This window comes from Bombus flavifrons, chromosome 14 (genome assembly GCF_040668555.2).
Source record: "Bombus flavifrons isolate JBK064 chromosome 14, iyBomFlav1_principal, whole genome shotgun sequence".
NCBI classification, from domain to species: domain Eukaryota; kingdom Metazoa; phylum Arthropoda; class Insecta; order Hymenoptera; family Apidae; genus Bombus; species Bombus flavifrons.
This window is the reverse complement of record NC_138455.1, coordinates 3,230,979-3,248,141: the sequence shown is the minus strand read 5'-3', so window position 1 is coordinate 3,248,141 and position 17,163 is coordinate 3,230,979. Positions and strand designations below refer to the sequence as shown.

General features: G+C 35.6%; 1 protein-coding gene across 1 annotated transcript in view; it reads left to right on the top strand.

Annotated features, from left to right (window-relative positions):
• Nucleotides 1-16,855, top strand: part of LOC138186650 (trehalase) — a 31,414-nt gene extending 14,559 nt beyond the window's left edge. Inside the window, exons 2-10 of the mRNA XM_069126718.1 lie at nucleotides 1,982-2,098; nucleotides 3,941-4,242; nucleotides 4,826-5,004; nucleotides 7,552-7,733; nucleotides 8,810-9,056; nucleotides 10,119-10,359; nucleotides 12,030-12,229; nucleotides 16,038-16,208; nucleotides 16,550-16,855. Coding sequence (XP_068982819.1) covers nucleotides 1,982-2,098; nucleotides 3,941-4,242; nucleotides 4,826-5,004; nucleotides 7,552-7,733; nucleotides 8,810-9,056; nucleotides 10,119-10,359; nucleotides 12,030-12,229; nucleotides 16,038-16,205 — 1,636 coding nt within the window. The 3' untranslated portion in view covers nucleotides 16,206-16,208; nucleotides 16,550-16,855. The remainder of the gene's footprint in view (nucleotides 1-1,981; nucleotides 2,099-3,940; nucleotides 4,243-4,825; nucleotides 5,005-7,551; nucleotides 7,734-8,809; nucleotides 9,057-10,118; nucleotides 10,360-12,029; nucleotides 12,230-16,037; nucleotides 16,209-16,549) is intronic.
• The last annotated feature ends 308 nt before the right edge of the window (nucleotides 16,856-17,163 follow it).

Genomic DNA, 17,163 nt, shown 5'->3' with positions numbered 1-17,163 from the left:
TATCGGACATTCACGTACAAGTTTGACGAAGGTACATCCGGCCAAACGATAAAACGATAACAGAGGAAGCAGGTAGCCTCTAAAGAAATTCATGGTTCGGGTGAAACGGCTTGCCTTATCCGAAATATTCTCGAAACGATTGAAGAAGTGGTTCCTCCATAGAGAGGCGACCACCCCGATATGGAAAGTTCGTGATTTGTTTCATCGTCCAGCTTCTCGTAGTATCCTCTATACCATATTTTTATCTTTCTCTCTATAATTTTACATGTTCTACACCGTATAATATTTTCTTACATTTCCCGAAGACTGTCGGCTATTAATAACGAGTTTTAACGCTTTGCTACTTTCAATCAGGAAAAATATAGTACCACGACGATAACGACAAAAGATACAGGAAATCTAGTATTACGTACATTTACTTTTAGGATTAGTACGTCCCATGGGACAAAAACGCTTGGATACACGTATATTTTAACGTGCACGCGTATCTGTCGAACTGTGAAAAAAGAAAAGTGTGTCATCCATTAGGAGTTTTGAAAGCTCGAGCAACAAGATTCCATCAATCAAAAGTAGACTTCCGATAGCTTTCTCTGAACACGCCAAAGATAAAATGCTCGTATACATCCGGTAGAAAGGGAAACTGTAACAGAATGACGAAGGTCGACAACCTCGACAGCTCCGTAATATTTTTTTTTCTTCTTCCCTTTTCCTTTTTTCTTCTTTTGTGGCTCGCGGTGGTTAATATGAAATCTAGGGTGTAGCAACCAGCGGTAGTTACGTTATCGTCGTTGCCCTCTTTTCATCTTTCGAAGGGAAGAGAGAAAAAATGCAATGCAAGATCAAAGAAGATAAAAGGATTTCGAAAGCTGAAAGGGGTGGGGAACACTCGGTTTTTTATTTCTTCTTTCTTTTTCTTTTTTTTCAAACGAAAACGATAACGTCAGGGGAAATCAGGCGATTTTTCTAGATCTCAGCACAGGATTCTATTGTTTTCTTTTCCTTCAAGGAAATATTATATTAAACAAGAAATGTGTCAATTGTAGAATGACAATAAAACGTTCATTGACATGGACCAGACTTCTCTACGAACAGAATTTTATAATCTCGAAATTTACCGTGACTTGTAGAAACAAACCTTTTTATTCTAGTGCGCGTGCATGCGCCGTGAAATTCAACGAATCTCCGGTTGGATGGTCTCGTGTAATTCGATGGAAACAGATAAAAGTTGTTTCTAACGGCAATGTATTCCATAAACACGATTCTCGAGGTTTCGCTCTTTAAACGTCGTGTGATAAAGCTGAGATAAGACCGCAGATCGATAGATAAAACGAGCATATTAGTCGGAGGTAGAAACAATAGTTTTCTACCGAGATTGAATTGATCGCGTCGTAACACGAAAACGTACGTCGTAACACGAAATACTTACATTTCGTGTTTATAGCGCAATTATTTCCCATAGGGCGTCAATTATATGCCATTAAAATGTTAAATCATTGCCTTTTAACTATCAAATAACGTCAGAATCAGAGTCACGAAACACAAATTGATTTATGTTTTATATATGCGTATGTGTTTCGCTAGCCTTTTCGCGTATATACATGCAAGTGTTCATCGGTAACAGCTACCATATATAAATGTCATCGATTTAATGTAATGTGTATACGGTTGTAATAAAATGGAATTTGATTAGGATTTTCTAATAGATTTTGTGTTTATCCCTTGCCGAATGATCTTTCAATACGACCAAAATCGGATCGTGAGTTAATCGGTTTAGCGAACAGTTGATCAACGTAATCAGATTATCGATTCATGCTATTGTCTACGGCTACGGCGATAACTCATTATAATTACGTTTATAATTCTGATATTACGTTTGAGAACACTGTTATCTAAGAAATTATATAAGAATAGTACACAAGACAAATACATTACGATGATTCCAGATCGATAGATTTGTCATTTATTTATTTTTATTTTCCAGCGAAATCTATTGTACCGGAGAACTACTGAAAACTGTGCAGCTATCTAATATCTACAGCGACAGCAAGACATTCGTCGATCTTCAACAGATAAACGACCCTGAAATAACTCTCGCCAAGTAAGTTCAACCAGCGATTTTTTTAACGCAATTAAAACTTGCTGCTATCGAACAGAATTTCTTTCAATATCGTAAACGTTTCATCGAGTGTGTCGTATAATTATTATCAACTCAGCATAAATGAGTAATAACATTTCATTTTTCTGAATAAAAGAATACACACAAACGAGACAATTGCTCGATATTTTGTCATCTTAAATAGTAGAGTGAGCTTCATTTCACTTAAGGTAAAATTCCAATGTTCCTTCTTTCTTTCCGCGTAACATGAATAAGCGGCACAAAGCCGTCTGCAATTTACGATCGCTCCGAAAACGAAATCACGGTGACCAGACGCGTTTTTAAATTGTTCCTACGTTAAATCACTCCGTTTACTGGGACTTTTATAGTATCCAGTTTACGATACTCGGCTACGTTCGCTTTCGTCCACTTCCATCGTAGCGGATTACTCCGTGAACTTATCCTATCGTCGAATGCAGCCCAATTCGATCTTGCGATAACCATATCTATTAAATAACCGCTACTGCAAGCGAATAAAAGTTTTACCCGATAAAATAACAAGTACTTGGAGAAACTATAAATTCCTGCGATTATGAGATAGCTGAAACGTGAAATTTTTAAGATCGTTAAAATTAATTGTCTCGATAAATCTATCAGCAGTCCCCAGTTTTCTAAATATTGTCCTCTTTAACAATTTTCCCTTTCTTAACTCTGCTGCGGTTCTGGAATCTTTGATATTTCAATACCTCTGTTTTAATTCGAACCAAGGAAAGCATTTTTAACATTTTAAGAAAATTATTCACATACGATGGATACAAGTAATCACACGTATCAATGATTCTTTCAAATCTTTCTCAAGTTGAAAGATTTCTCAACAATGGAAGAATACGATTCGGTTGAAAACGACACAAAGGTTGTTGCGGCAATGAATGCACGATCAATCAATCTTTCTTCTCCATTCAACGATGAAACGTTCTCACGACATTGCGTTGCCACGAGAAAAACGTTTGGAAATGCGTAAAATTCTTACAATTCGCTACTTGTAGAATGTGGAAAAACGTTTCGAGAACTATAGAACGTCTGCACCTTTTCGCAATTTTCTCGGTGATCAATTCGTTTTCCGTGGTCAACCCACCAGCATAAAGCGAACATCATTTTGGGCGAATGTCTCGTTCGAGAGATACGGCTGGCAATTTTCGTTGGCTCGAACGAAACGCGAAATTCTCTCTCGTTTTATGGGCATTGTAAAGCGAATTCGGGAAGAACGTAAAGCTCATCGTAAGGTTAGTGTTAACGATCAATGGAACTGATCGTTCCTGTATCAGGGGCAAGGCTAAATTATGAATATATTAGATGTAGATAAAAGTTTTATTTTATGTCTTATGCGTTTCTGCGAACAGAAATATGTAAAATGGAAATTTATAACAACAGCATGGCACTTCAATTACAATCTCATCTATTGCAGGTCAGTAATTATTAGACTGCGGATTTTTATGCGAATTCATACTTTTGAGAAACTCAGTTAAAAGATAGCACTTTGATAGAAAATTGGTTTACCTACTAAGTATTATGGAAACCACTATACTTTGGATGTTTTTTATATTTTTTCATATTATGTGTATTCTGTGTAATTTTCCACATTCCAATTTCTCAAAAGTGCATAAAAAATTTGCGGTTTAATAATTCTGGAGTTAAGGAATGCTATTTTCTCTTGAAGCGATCTTTTAATAAAAAAGAATATTTATCATCAGCATTATACTAATGAATCTTTCTGATAGATTTTCTTTACATCTCATTATTATGATTGCCTAACTGGATGATCGTGTTTCTTTTCACTCCCTACAGCTTCTACGAGTTGATGAAAGAAACGAACAACAAACCGACTAAAAGCCAGCTGATTCAATATGTTAATGAAAATTTCGTCGCGTCGAACGAGCTAGTAAACTGGACACTGTCAGACTGGACGAATAATCCTTCGATCTTGCAACGCATCCAAGAACCTAAGTACTACGAGTGGGCGAAAGATCTGAACGAAATTTGGAAGAAATTGGCGAGGAAGGTGAATCCTGAAGTTGCCAGGCAGCCGGATCGACATAGTCTGATTTACGTGCCCAATGGTTTAATAATTCCTGGTGGTCGTTTCAAAGGTAAAATAAATTTTCCAATTTCTAATACATCATACAGATTCCAGTAACTTTTACCGCTAAAGACCTGCTAAACATTAAATTATTTATTTGTCAAAAAGTTACTTCGTTTAGTAATTAACCGATCATCTCTTTTTATTTGCTTGTAAAATATTACATTTGTAACAAATGTTTGAATTTTAGTTTTTAACTATGCTTATTTTGTAATTGTAATGAAGATAAAACTTGTCGTCCATTGTACTTTGTGCAACTCGATACCATAGGTTCAGCTATATGTTCCACTCTATTGTATTTCATGTTTAACATATAATCCGATTGACTCGAACGATCAGCTGATATACGACCGCCAGCGAATATATTAATAAATCACGAACGGTATGCAAATTAAGTAACGGTACAAAATATGGTATTCCGAAGTGGTCAGTTTTGAAACAAATTACGAAAAATTTGAAATTTTACCAAAATTATACTTGAATAAAAAATATACTTGATTTAACCCCTATAAATCGTAGGATTTTAAACGCGAATCTGTAAAAATGCCAGAAGTACTAAAATATACTTTGACAATGTTCTTTTATCCCGACAGAGTTTTACTATTGGGACAGTTACTGGGTGATTGAAGGGCTACTGTTATCCGACATGTATCAAACTGCCAGGGGAATGATAGACAATTTCTTATACATGGTGCAGAAATATGGGTTCATACCCAACGGTGGTAGAATTTATTACCTCATGAGGAGCCAACCACCCCTAATACATCTCATGGTACGTCATACCTTTCCATATTGACTTTAAACTCGTTTTCCTCTCTCAACCGTGTACATATGTACATAGCATCCCAAATATGTAGGATCTACCAAACCGTAAACAGATTCGTTCTTTTCTTTTCTTTTTCTTTTTTTTTCTTTTTTTTCTTTTTTTTTTGTTTTGGTCCGTTAGCCATCGTTTTCACAATAACAAATATTTCCCATAATAATTTAAGAGAAAAAATCGTGCAAAATGAGATGTACGAATAAACGAACGATACAATACACGTAGTTTGCTTAATTTTGTGATTAATCGTAGCAACGTATGCTTCTTGTATTTTCGAATTTCTGTAAAATTACGTAACAGGTAGCAGCCCCCTCGTTCTTCTCGAAGATTTGTTTTCCTCCCGAAAATTCGCTATAACTACGAATCGACGAAAGGAATTATTTTTTTCACGAAAAATAAATTTGCTCGACCGCCAGATCGAGTGGACGCCACTAAACGATAATGTTGTTTGAAATGTCAATTAGCGTCGGTTCTCTATCTCATCGAGACATATTCCATCGAATTTGAAGGTCATTTGACCTCGGTAGATAATAGCTTGTCCTTCGAAATTTCTACGAGCGACGCGAATGATACAGCATCCGAGAATTATAGTCGTCGAATCCTGCACTCGGTTTGTCGCAGAGACTTCACGGGAACAAGAATTTTAAAGTTGCCTGAAACTCGACTTCCTCGAGGCAACATCGGCTAAAAGTTTTCGTATTTCCTTTCCTGTGGTGTGGCGAGACTAGCACTGGAAGATTTCCACACAATTGAGTTGGGGAAACTCAATAGTCGGAAAATGTCTGTAATTTAAGACCGAGATCGATATAACCGTAGTGGTCCTTTCATAGTGAAATTGTTGAATTTTCCTGTTTCTTTCACTCCTTGGTGCAATGGAATACCGTGAAAAAGATATTAATATCTCGCGGTTGACGAATGTCGGCTCGCTGCTATTATTATCGGTTTTGTTGTAGGTATAACGTTGCAAGGATTGAAATGAAAGAGAAATTAAGTTTGTCGGACTTCTGTTATAGGGAATTCAATAAGCGAACTTGGAGTCGAGTAATCTTAGTCGAACAAAGAATTTTTTAATTTGAAATTCAATTTAATTATGTAAGAATGGCGAAACATTTTTTACAGCTTACCTTGACAAATAAATTTGATATTACAAAAAACAGAGAAATAGAAGTTGTTTGCGCAGAAGCACGTGAACCGAATAACTTGAACAGGTCTTTGCATTTCTAGGAAATAAACGCGGCCTTTTATAAAAATGAGAAAAGGAGGAAAAGAAATATGGTTCGTGGCGAAGAGTCTAACTCGTGAAATTTAGAGTCACTCTCGGTGCACTCGTTTGAATAAACCCAGAAAACCGGCGAGAGCCACGAAAATCATGCTTGTGCAAACTCTTTTAGTTCACGCGGAGAAAATTATTTCCCTCGGCGTATGAAGATTTCAGAATCTGGTAAAAAGATTGCCGTGAATGTATACGGTTCTTCCAACCAACTCTTTGACAAGAAGAAGGGCATTCCTCTTAGAATTGTACTTCGGATATTTCATTTTTTCTTTGCTTTCTTTATTTTCTGAATCTTTGAAACTCGATCGAGATAAAGAGGTTGGTCTGAAATTTTGTAACGCGATTTGTATCTCTGTTGGATGTTTCAATTAAAAATAACGAGTCGTTTTACCAAAAAACGCTAATCAAGTGAGATAAATTCGATAAACTTTAATTTTTATCATTTTAAATGTTAATGATTCTTTGTAAAATTCGAAAAGAAAAATCCAGAGATAAGATAGTTGACGAGTTAATGTATCAAAATAAAAAAGTTCAGGTAACAGTGCTTTTATGGCGGGAAGAAATGTTTAGTGGAATAAATCCGCTAGCCAAGACTATTGTAGTCTATGACGCGCGTTTCGAAACTTTGTTCCGTAGTACCGCACTCGAAAAGTTCGATACGGCAGAATTTCTACTTCCGAATGCCAACCCCTCTAATGTGTTTTCGGTAAGAATAGTCTGATTGCAGCTACGTCTGTTTATTCCAAAGATATCGAAGTTCTGAACAACGATCGGAAATATCGCGGTAGTTTGCTGGACATGGACATATACCAACGTTTATAAATTACGATTTTGCTCGATTTGTACTGGAGGCACCCGAGTAGCGCTCAAATTACTATAGTAACCAGTTCGAATACTTTGATCATTCGTAATTCGAACTCAAGAAATTTTAAATAACTCTAAAATATATATTAATTTATTACATAAATATATTTATTATATAATTTATTATATAAATATATTATAAATATGTATTTTATATATTTTAATATATATTTAAAAAACTTTCGAAATAATTAAATGACCTTATAAAGATTGACATCTGCAAGTGCTAATTTTGTTATTGCATAGTAGGTTCTACAAATGAATTCTACACTACAATTATGTAATTGTATAAATTAATGTAAATGTATTGTATGAATGTAAAAGATATTGTACATATAATAATGTTTGATTTTGACTAATAGGTATCAAAATACTTGGACTTTACTGGGGACTACGATTATCTGCGCAAAGTTATACCGACCTTAGAAAGTGAGTTTGCCTTCTGGCAACAGAAAAGGATGATCGACGTAAAAAAAAACGGGAGAACGTACAAAATGGGACACTATGCCGTCAACAGCACGAGACCTCGACCGGAAAGTTACAGGTTAATTTTTAATTTCATTTGAGATCGTTTTGGATATTTACATTTCGTATATAAGCATGCATGATTCCTAATCTTAGATAACGAAAACCACGACGTTGCCATAGATAAAAATACAGTTTATCTTCCATAAGATCTCGAATGTAAACTTTTCCATTAACGAAGTATTTAATTCGATAAACCGACGTGTTTTTTTTAAATGTATGTCATCTTAAGTTCGATCTACTTTCTTCCAAAGATAACGACATGACTTAGAATGGAGTGATCAATATGAAATAACATCCTACACGTCAATTTTATTGTTTCGATGTCAATGTATAGAAATGAATTAACTTTCGGAATGGATTTGCATAGTGGTAAACGAAATTACATTCAAAGCACGTACACTGGTATATAAGCTTCGAATTTGTTACGACAAATGCACACCCTGAAACTACAATGGAAATTATTCAAATGTTTCAGCTCCTTAGAACTGTTAATATGATGCGGCATAATCAAATGCAAATAACGGATTCACGAGTCATGGCCATATTCATGCTCCTCATACATGAATTTCGAATCCAGTTGCGTTCAAAGTTTGCTAAATTTGTGTTTGTATTTTGCTCACGTGGAAACGATGATCTTATACAACTTAGCATTAGGGAGAGAGTACTCTGAAACTACTATACCTTTGACCTGATTAACATTGATGTTTGGTTTACGTTGTCACGATATATCGCGAATGATCATGATACGCGACGCGTAGCTGTGTTTACAGTGAAAAAATGTTTGATGGAAATCGAGGACTAGCATCTTAATTTTGATCGATTGCTCAAAAGATGGTTTTGTTTTCTCAGTAAAGAATTATTAGCGATTATTTATCAGTTCAAGGAAATTCGTGAATCCGCCAATCCTCCCACCTCGGTATCTCTCGATTCTTCGCGCTGTCGGCATTGGAATTTTTTGCTTTTTCGATCTGTCCATCTGGCAATCCTTTGATTCCTCGTTCTTTAACCTCTTGATCCTTCGATCCCTCGATTCTTCGATTTGTCTATTTTTACTCATATATGCGTGTACTTGTTTTCTTTTTTTGATATCAGGGAAGACTACGAGCAGGCGCAACTACTGCCCGAAAAGTCTCGGGATTTCTTCTACAACAATATAAAAGCAGGCGCCGAAAGTGGCTGGGACTTCTCCAACAGGTGGTGTATAGCGGACAACAATAACAGAACGCTCAGTTTACTGAATATCTCTACGCAGCACATTATACCTGTCGACCTTAATGCGATTCTGCAACAAAACGCCCGGCTCCTCGGCGAATTTCACAGTCTGCTTGGAAACAATGCGGTAAGCCGTGGAGCATTCATTGCGAAACCGAGCATTGTTTAAATTCTCTCCATAAACTCGCCTGCACGATGTTGTTCTAATATATTGGTAGAGTTCGAAGGGCTCCAGAGAAGCCTAATCCAGAGAAACTTACTTGACAAGTGGATAAGCCACCTGTCATAATCTGATTATTTAAAAATTTTATCTCAATGTAAAGAATCTAGAGAAATTACCATCGTTAGAGATGTGATAATCTAAAGACAAATCTAAAGATACATCTAAAGAACCTAAAGAAGTTGAAATATCTACAAAAATCAGCTCTAAAAATGTTCTATTATCCAATAAAATAGGATTATATGCAATACACATACATAGAGGAGATTTTGTTACAAACTAACGTTGTTTGTTTATTATGTGCATACGCAGTAGTTTGTTCTTGAAATATGTAATTAAAAATTCTAACGCCAGCATGTCTAGTATATCACACCTCGTTAAAACCGAGAGTGAAGCGAAGAATGAAAATGATATGCTAATTAAGAAAAATATGTGAAAGGAACGTGGACAAAAATGTTAATGGAAAACGTTAGATAAAGCTGATTTCTATGCAAGTTTATGTAATATTAAATTTCTCGTGGTTGAGGTTGGTCGATATAATTAACATAATATTATAAGATCGTTATCTGAAACTAATTGAAGGGGAATGTGTTCGCACTCGGTTAAGTAAATTTAATCTTCTTTTGCTTCGTACTCTTTTTCTGATTGCAACCAATCTTTCTTGTAGAAGCTGTATCCAATTTCTCGAAATAATTGGATTTATGGGAACTGACCGAAATAAGAAACAATAAGCTTTCTAAAGGTTTCAGTCATCGTAGGTCTTGTTCAACATACAATTGTACATACATTCTTTTTCTAGATATAAAATGTACAGTGCGATGTACATGTAGTATGGTATTTTTTAAATCCGCTTCTTTTATGATACACACGATACAAAAAGACGAAAATAATATATAACGTGGAAGTCAATAAATATTTATATAAATTTTGTATTAGATTTATATTAATATATAACTTGTAATTTTCTAGAAATCCCAGTATTATCATAAAGTAGCGTCGCAACTCCAAATGGCTATCGACAATGTTCTATGGAACGAAGAAGAAGGAACATGGCTGGACTACGACATGAAGAACGAGAAACCTAGGCACGCGTTTTATCCGTCGAATCTTGCGCCACTCTATACTCGAAGTTACAATCGCTTACAACGCGAGCGCTACGCGTTATCCATTGTGAAATATCTCAAGACACAGAATATCGACACTTTCTTGGGTAAGTTTTCGCAATTAAAAAGTCGAAGTCAGTCGCATAGGCTTTTATAAACGTTGGGTACTTCAAAGTGGAAAGAAATTTAACGAGTTTCATTCGTGTTTCAACCTTTTCGATGAATAATGGCACGCATCTTCTGGTGTCTTCCGCTTAAAAGCGTAAGAGAAAAGCGGCGAAGAGAAAAATACGAATGATGCTTTTGAAGGATTTCACGGTTAAAGGTTTAAAAGTTTAAAAGGGAAGCGATGAAAAGGAAAATACAAAGGATGCTTTTCGAGGATTCCGTGGTTAAAGGTTATTTCCTATACGAATGAAATCGAATGGAATTGCGATAAGAGATAAATATTGCATGCTTTTGCGTCTTTGGTTACACAAAAAGGAAAACGTTTATCATTCGTAGAATGCGCAGACAGTATTGTTGAACGTCGGTTTAGTCAGCCGCACACTGCATGCCATGCATCGAATATAGCTCCCTAAATTCTTTCTCTTATTTACTGCGTAAATTTAATTTCTGCGATTTCGTTCGAAACGGGAATATTTCATTTCTCCCTGCTCTACTACAATCATAATGAATTATTCGCTGCAAGAAATGCACGTCGCTCTAAGCTCTGCAAATTATCACAATTAACAATTCAACCCGCGATTTCTGGTTAGTTACACATCACATTCATCCCGACACACCTTCCATTATCCAGCTTAACAGCTTCGGCTTTAAGCTTGAAAGTTCCCCGTTTCCAATTTCCAGTGGAAACGCGTACGAAGGAACTTGAAAATTTTTAGCAAAAACCATTCGGCAAAATAGTAAAAAGTATGCCTTTGATATTGCTTTTTGTTTCACATTGATATTTCAATACCAAGATAGATAAGTTTAAAGCGTTTGCACTTAAGCCACGAGGGATGCTGAATGGATTGGATGCCTAATCATAGCCTAATTTGCAGAAGCGTAATCTACATTTTCTTGCTTGGAGCGTACGTATGTCGGTTTGCGGTGGTAGTAAAAAGATGCTTACATGGCGTCTGTCACTGACCACCCTACAGGTAACACACGTGAGGCAGGTCAGTGATGCGCGTGAAAACGAGAGATCCGTACATGGTGCGAGACAGATACAAAAAGAGAAATGCACAAAATATTGGCTCGCTTTAACGACGATATCTCGGGAAAGAAGAGTCATATCGACATGAAATAGGAACGGTTCTAAAGTGAAAGGTTTGCGTTTTCTTGTGAAGAAGTTTTATCAGAGTCGTGTAAGTACTTTGGAAACAGCGAGTGGTTAAAGTTTCAGTAACTTTAATAGCTTCGATATTGAAGATTCGTTGGATGTTTTTGATGTTTTGAATTCTATTTAATTTACTAGTTATCCTTTTTATTTACTAGTATAGTTATGTTCGGTGAAACATGTATTTCTGGGTACAGTTTTAGTTACGTGTATCGCGCTATAAAGATTTTAATATAACATGGTTAACGATAAAAAGGTACAGAACATTTTGTTCCTTCATATATAGATGTAGCAAATTATTTAGTGGCTAAAGGTAAATAATAGCTTCTGCGAGTTATCGTCATAGAGTTAGGGCAGCTCTATTAAATTGAAATTATTACGTTCATTTAAGTATAAAGGCAAATAAGGTTAATAAGACCGTGTTGATTAAACTTGTTTTCATTTCTTCCCCTACAGGAGGTACACCCACATCATTAAATTACACGGGAGAACAATGGGATTTTCCGAACGCGTGGCCACCGTTACAATCATTTATTGTAATGGGTCTCTACTGGACAGGGGTTGAGGAAGCGGTGAACTTCGCCCACGAATTGGCATTTAGATGGCTTGGCTCTAATTACGCTGGCTACGTAGAATATAAGGAAATGTTTGAGAAGGTAAGATAAATATACATATCGATAGACGATTTTCTTGAAAAATGATGGAAAATATAGGAGCTCAACGTAAAAACAACTCCATAATTCCTAAACAAAACTGAATAGATAATATTTTAAGTTTTTAAACTTCAGAAGGAAATCGGTGCACTTCTTGAAAAAAAATAAAAAGTTATTACAATATTGTCTATTCTCTTGTATTAGCGCCACATTTATTTATCTAGATAAGAACTCTATAGATTTTAGAAAGAACTATTGTTTCCTCGGCTTCCTGTCGGAATTTTAAATCTTAATTGTTAATCCTAGTTCCAACTAAAATCAGGAGGAAAAGAAAAGTAATACACATCAGACCATGACTCAGAATATTGAAAGGGCCCTCGCTAAGAGTGATTTAATCAAAGCACTTTTTCACAATATCTGCGATAAAACACGAAGACATAAAATAAGACAGTCCAATCTTTTCTACTTGAGCATAAAAATGTTATCCCGTAAAGCACACAAGGAGGATTCTCACACGTTGAATATCACCAAAGTTTTCATTACTGTCATAACGATATAGAACATAAAATTAATTTCAATAATTCTTGGCATGGATCTGCTACAATCTTTTCGTTCGCGGTTCGCTTTAAAATAATTCCTGCATCAAACAATTTTCTGGATAAAATAGAGAACATATTCAACCTTCCCAATTGAATTTTACGTCTTGTTTTGATTCTGAATTTATTTTGATTAATAATTGACGGTGAAACAGTGAATGATATTAACATGCCATATTCAAACTTCGGAGGTACAACGTTTGATTTGTCCCAACCAAATACAAATAGACACAACCTGTTCAATTTCGTTTCCATAAACGGAGCTTCGCGTCGTTTTGTTGACTGACATACGTATGTCTGGCTCCAGAAAAGGGACTATCAGATCCGCAAGATAGATGCATAAATTCACGTTCAAGTATTCTCCCTCCCTTCTATCCCTGTGAAAGAAAACACACTGGATACTCGTATACGTTCGAAAACGAAATGAATCACTGTCCATCATTTTTCACCCGTGGCTATGAATTTTCACGTAGTCAGAACCAGTCAAGCCTCGTCTCTTTCTGCCCGTTTTTTCTTCCCCATACGTTTCGCTCCTTCCCTCTTTTTGCCATCCATTTTTATATCACATGATCGCGAAAAAGATACTGAAACCGACCGCAGGAAACATCATAGACTAGAGAACCATGGAACGTCCCATACCTCATTTCGGCCATGATATCGTGACGCAGAGGGAAATTTATGGAGCTTGTTCGCAACGGGCAGCTTACCGATGAAAAATATCGATACGTTTTTTTGCTACGCATTTCTTTTTTGCACGTCGGGCAAGACAGTGCCAAGCTTAAGCCGCTGTGTTTCAAAAGTTTTCCTTCAACGGTTAACCGGTTTATTGATTCGAACATTGTACGCTCGAAAAAATTGCAAATTGTTACTCTCGCCTAGCGAAAAGGATAAAGTGTATTTGCAAACCGGTAGAAATTTTTCATATATATTTTTCCCGAACATAAATCGCTTTTGAAAAAAATATAGGAACACTCAAACTTTGTAAAATTTTCATTCTTCTAAGATTTAGAAAAGGGAAACGAAAAAACCAACTGGTCAAACAAAAAATTCAAACAGTCACATTTAAGAAAAAAGAATGGCTAATTTTTTTCGGAATAATCGACTGTTTTCTACGGAGACTGAAATGCGCGAAATTTCGCAAACTTTTCATCTACGTCAGTTGAGATTCTTTCAGTTTATTTCGGTATTCCACAATTTCCCACTTTGCGCGTAAAGTTTTCAAAGTAGAATATATTTCTCTATACATCTCTGAATCAAACTTCCTAATAGGGAATTCCGAGGTAATTAACTGACATACATTATCGCTAACTATAGGCAGTTAACACTGATAAGTAGAAACGCAAAATTGAATCGCAGTTAACGACCAAGATCGTTACTTATTATCGAGGAGAACGGAGGAACTCTTTCTATATTCAATTCTGTGAACGCATATTGATTTCTTCGTGTGAAGTAGTTCAACGACATTGTCGAACCGTGGGGACAAAAGGAAATAACGAGTGAAGGAGAGAAATTGAGATACACGTAAAAGAGTCAGATTTTCGAACGTGTCAAGGACGGAAAATTAACGATAATTTAAAACATTCGTTGGAAAGATCGAGTGCGCCTCGGGCTATTCCTTATTGTAGCTGACAGAAAGGAATAGAAATAGAGAAGAAGGAGTCGTATGAAAGTAGAGTAGAGTTATATATGCATACTGAGAGAAAGGTCTTTTTTTTTTTTATTGAAATCTAATGATTTCAAAGCCTTTAGAAAACACAATAGCTTGGAAATTTCATCCGATTGAAAATTGAAAATTTTCTAATTGCTGTGAATTATACGAACGGCATGATGATATATAACGAGCGTATAGTATTATGAGTATCATCTTTAAATTGAAAAGCTTTCCGTTGAGTCGAGTTGACGTTCGCGTGGTCTTTGCCGAAGCTATATCGAATCGCAAAAGAAGATTTAAGAGGCCATACTATAATTGCAACGTGCCACGATCGACAATAATTCTGAATTACATTTAAGAAATATCAGGAATGATCATAAACATTAATCTAATTGTACGAAATGAAACTATTAACTTCAGAGAAAATCTATCGAGAAATAATTGGCTATTTTTACCGAAAATTACGCGAGTCACTATCTAAAATCGCTTTTCTTCGACAGAAGCTTATGTCTTTCCGATAATCTGTAAAATATGAAAATCGAAATTAAAATCGGTTAATTTATGCTACTTGTTAAGGATGTTTAATACGCGTTTGAAGTTTTATCTAGAAGACGAAAAAGAAGAAGAAGAAGTATGTAATTAACACATTCTTAGAATATTCATCTTCCCTTTCTCATAAAACTTCCAGTACATTCTTAAGAATTAGATTTGCATCTTAATCCGACTCTGCCTTTCCTAGAACAGCTCTTTCGCGAATTAAACGCACTTATTTACTCTTAAGCTATAACAACTTGGCGTAAAGAAATGCAAATGACATCCGAAGGACTAAAACACTCTTGAGCACCCTCTGTTCTTGAGTAACGCTAATTGAAAAAACATTCACACGTTTTGTAATACTTCGCAATGTCACAAAAATTTAAACATTTATATTCGTTTAAATACCTTATTCTAATATTAACCACTGCTAATTTATTTAATTTTTATCATTCTTTAATCCATTCAATATTCGCCTAGTTTGTTGTAATTCCCAATCTACCTGTTCATTAGAAACTCGAAAGCATTCTTTTAAAATTCTCTTTCCTCCTCGCATTCAAATTTGAAACGTGACTCATCCCACGCTCAAATGATTAATATCACTTTAATCCCGCTCTCTGGTTTCAAATTTATCAAACAATTACTCAGCAACCAGTATAAATACCATCCACAAATCGAAGGCCAGTTTCTGTCTCCTCTAATTATCTAGAATTTCATTAAAGGCGAAGATCGAATCTGCCGAACTGTGAAGTTTGTTAACTTTGCTTAGCTGTTATTCGTGATCCTCTCCACGAAACATTGATTAATATCGTCGACGATTAGAATGTTGTGATAAACTCGTGGCAAGGCATGTTCGAAACTCAACGTTCCTGTAAAATTGACTAAGAGTCTAAGACAGCAAGTAGATCCGGCGCAAGTTAACAAGGAAGATCTCTGTCGATCCCGGTGACTTAATTACCCGACCGAGGGCTGGTCGCTTTGAGAAACGAGAACGTGTGATTACTAGATGTAATTAGCGTTTTAATTGCAGTACGACTCGCTCACGCCGGGGAAAAGTGGCGGCGGAGGGGAGTACGATGTGCAGTCTGGCTTCGGATGGACTAACGGCGTGGTCTTGGAATTCCTTAATACCTTCCCGAACATCAAGGTGAAGGAGATTAGTTACATCAACGACATAAACACAGAAATCAGACAATAGCAGGTGAGTACGGCAAGCTGGTAAATTTATTGTCAGAAGTAAATATTGATATTATAATAAATATTAATTATATAAGTAACATTATGTGCAATTAGTATGTGGATGTTTATGCAAATTCATTCTTGTACGAATAACTTGCTATTTATTAATATTAATATTCATACGACTAAAGACGCAGAACTTAAGCGGAATTTGTTTCCTCCGTTAAATATTGTGTAATAACGAGTACCGTAGCTTTGACATTTTATATTTCTAAGGAGACGCTTTTGAATATAAAATTCTGTGCATTTTTGCACCTTTTAATATCTCGTAAGTACATAGGGCGTTGTTAAATTTTGTTCCAGGTTTCATTGGTGATGGTGCAACGCGTATTTTCCAACGAATCTAGTCTACACGGAAAAACAGGGCAGCGCGTTTTATAAAAACCCACCGTTTGTTCCATGTGAATCAACGTGTATATTTTTTTAAGAAAATTTGTCTTCGCCGTTCACGGATCGTTTCTTTTTCAACTATCATTTTCGTTAATGTTAACGATAGTTACAATAACGACAGTTTTATCCTGGACCAAACCCACAGAAGAAGATTTTACATGAAACGTTTGTACAATACTAGCTGAGATATAATATTATTATACGTGTAACGAAAGAAAACTTAACCGACACTAGTTAAATATTATATTTATTGTTTAGTATTTTTAATCGTTGAAATTTCGTCCATCCAGAGTGTGTTATAGAGTTTAAATAATTGTTAATGATCGAATAGAATAATTTAGAAATGTCATTCATAAGGAATATTAGAGTTTGCTAAATTTATATCAGTCAAATATTCATATAAAATTTGCGAAAATTATTTTTCGGTATAATCCAAGGATATCATGTATCAAGGTAATAAGAATTATCTCAATGTCAACGGCATCGAATGTCAATTATATTTTTAATGGACCTTGATAAATCGTGAA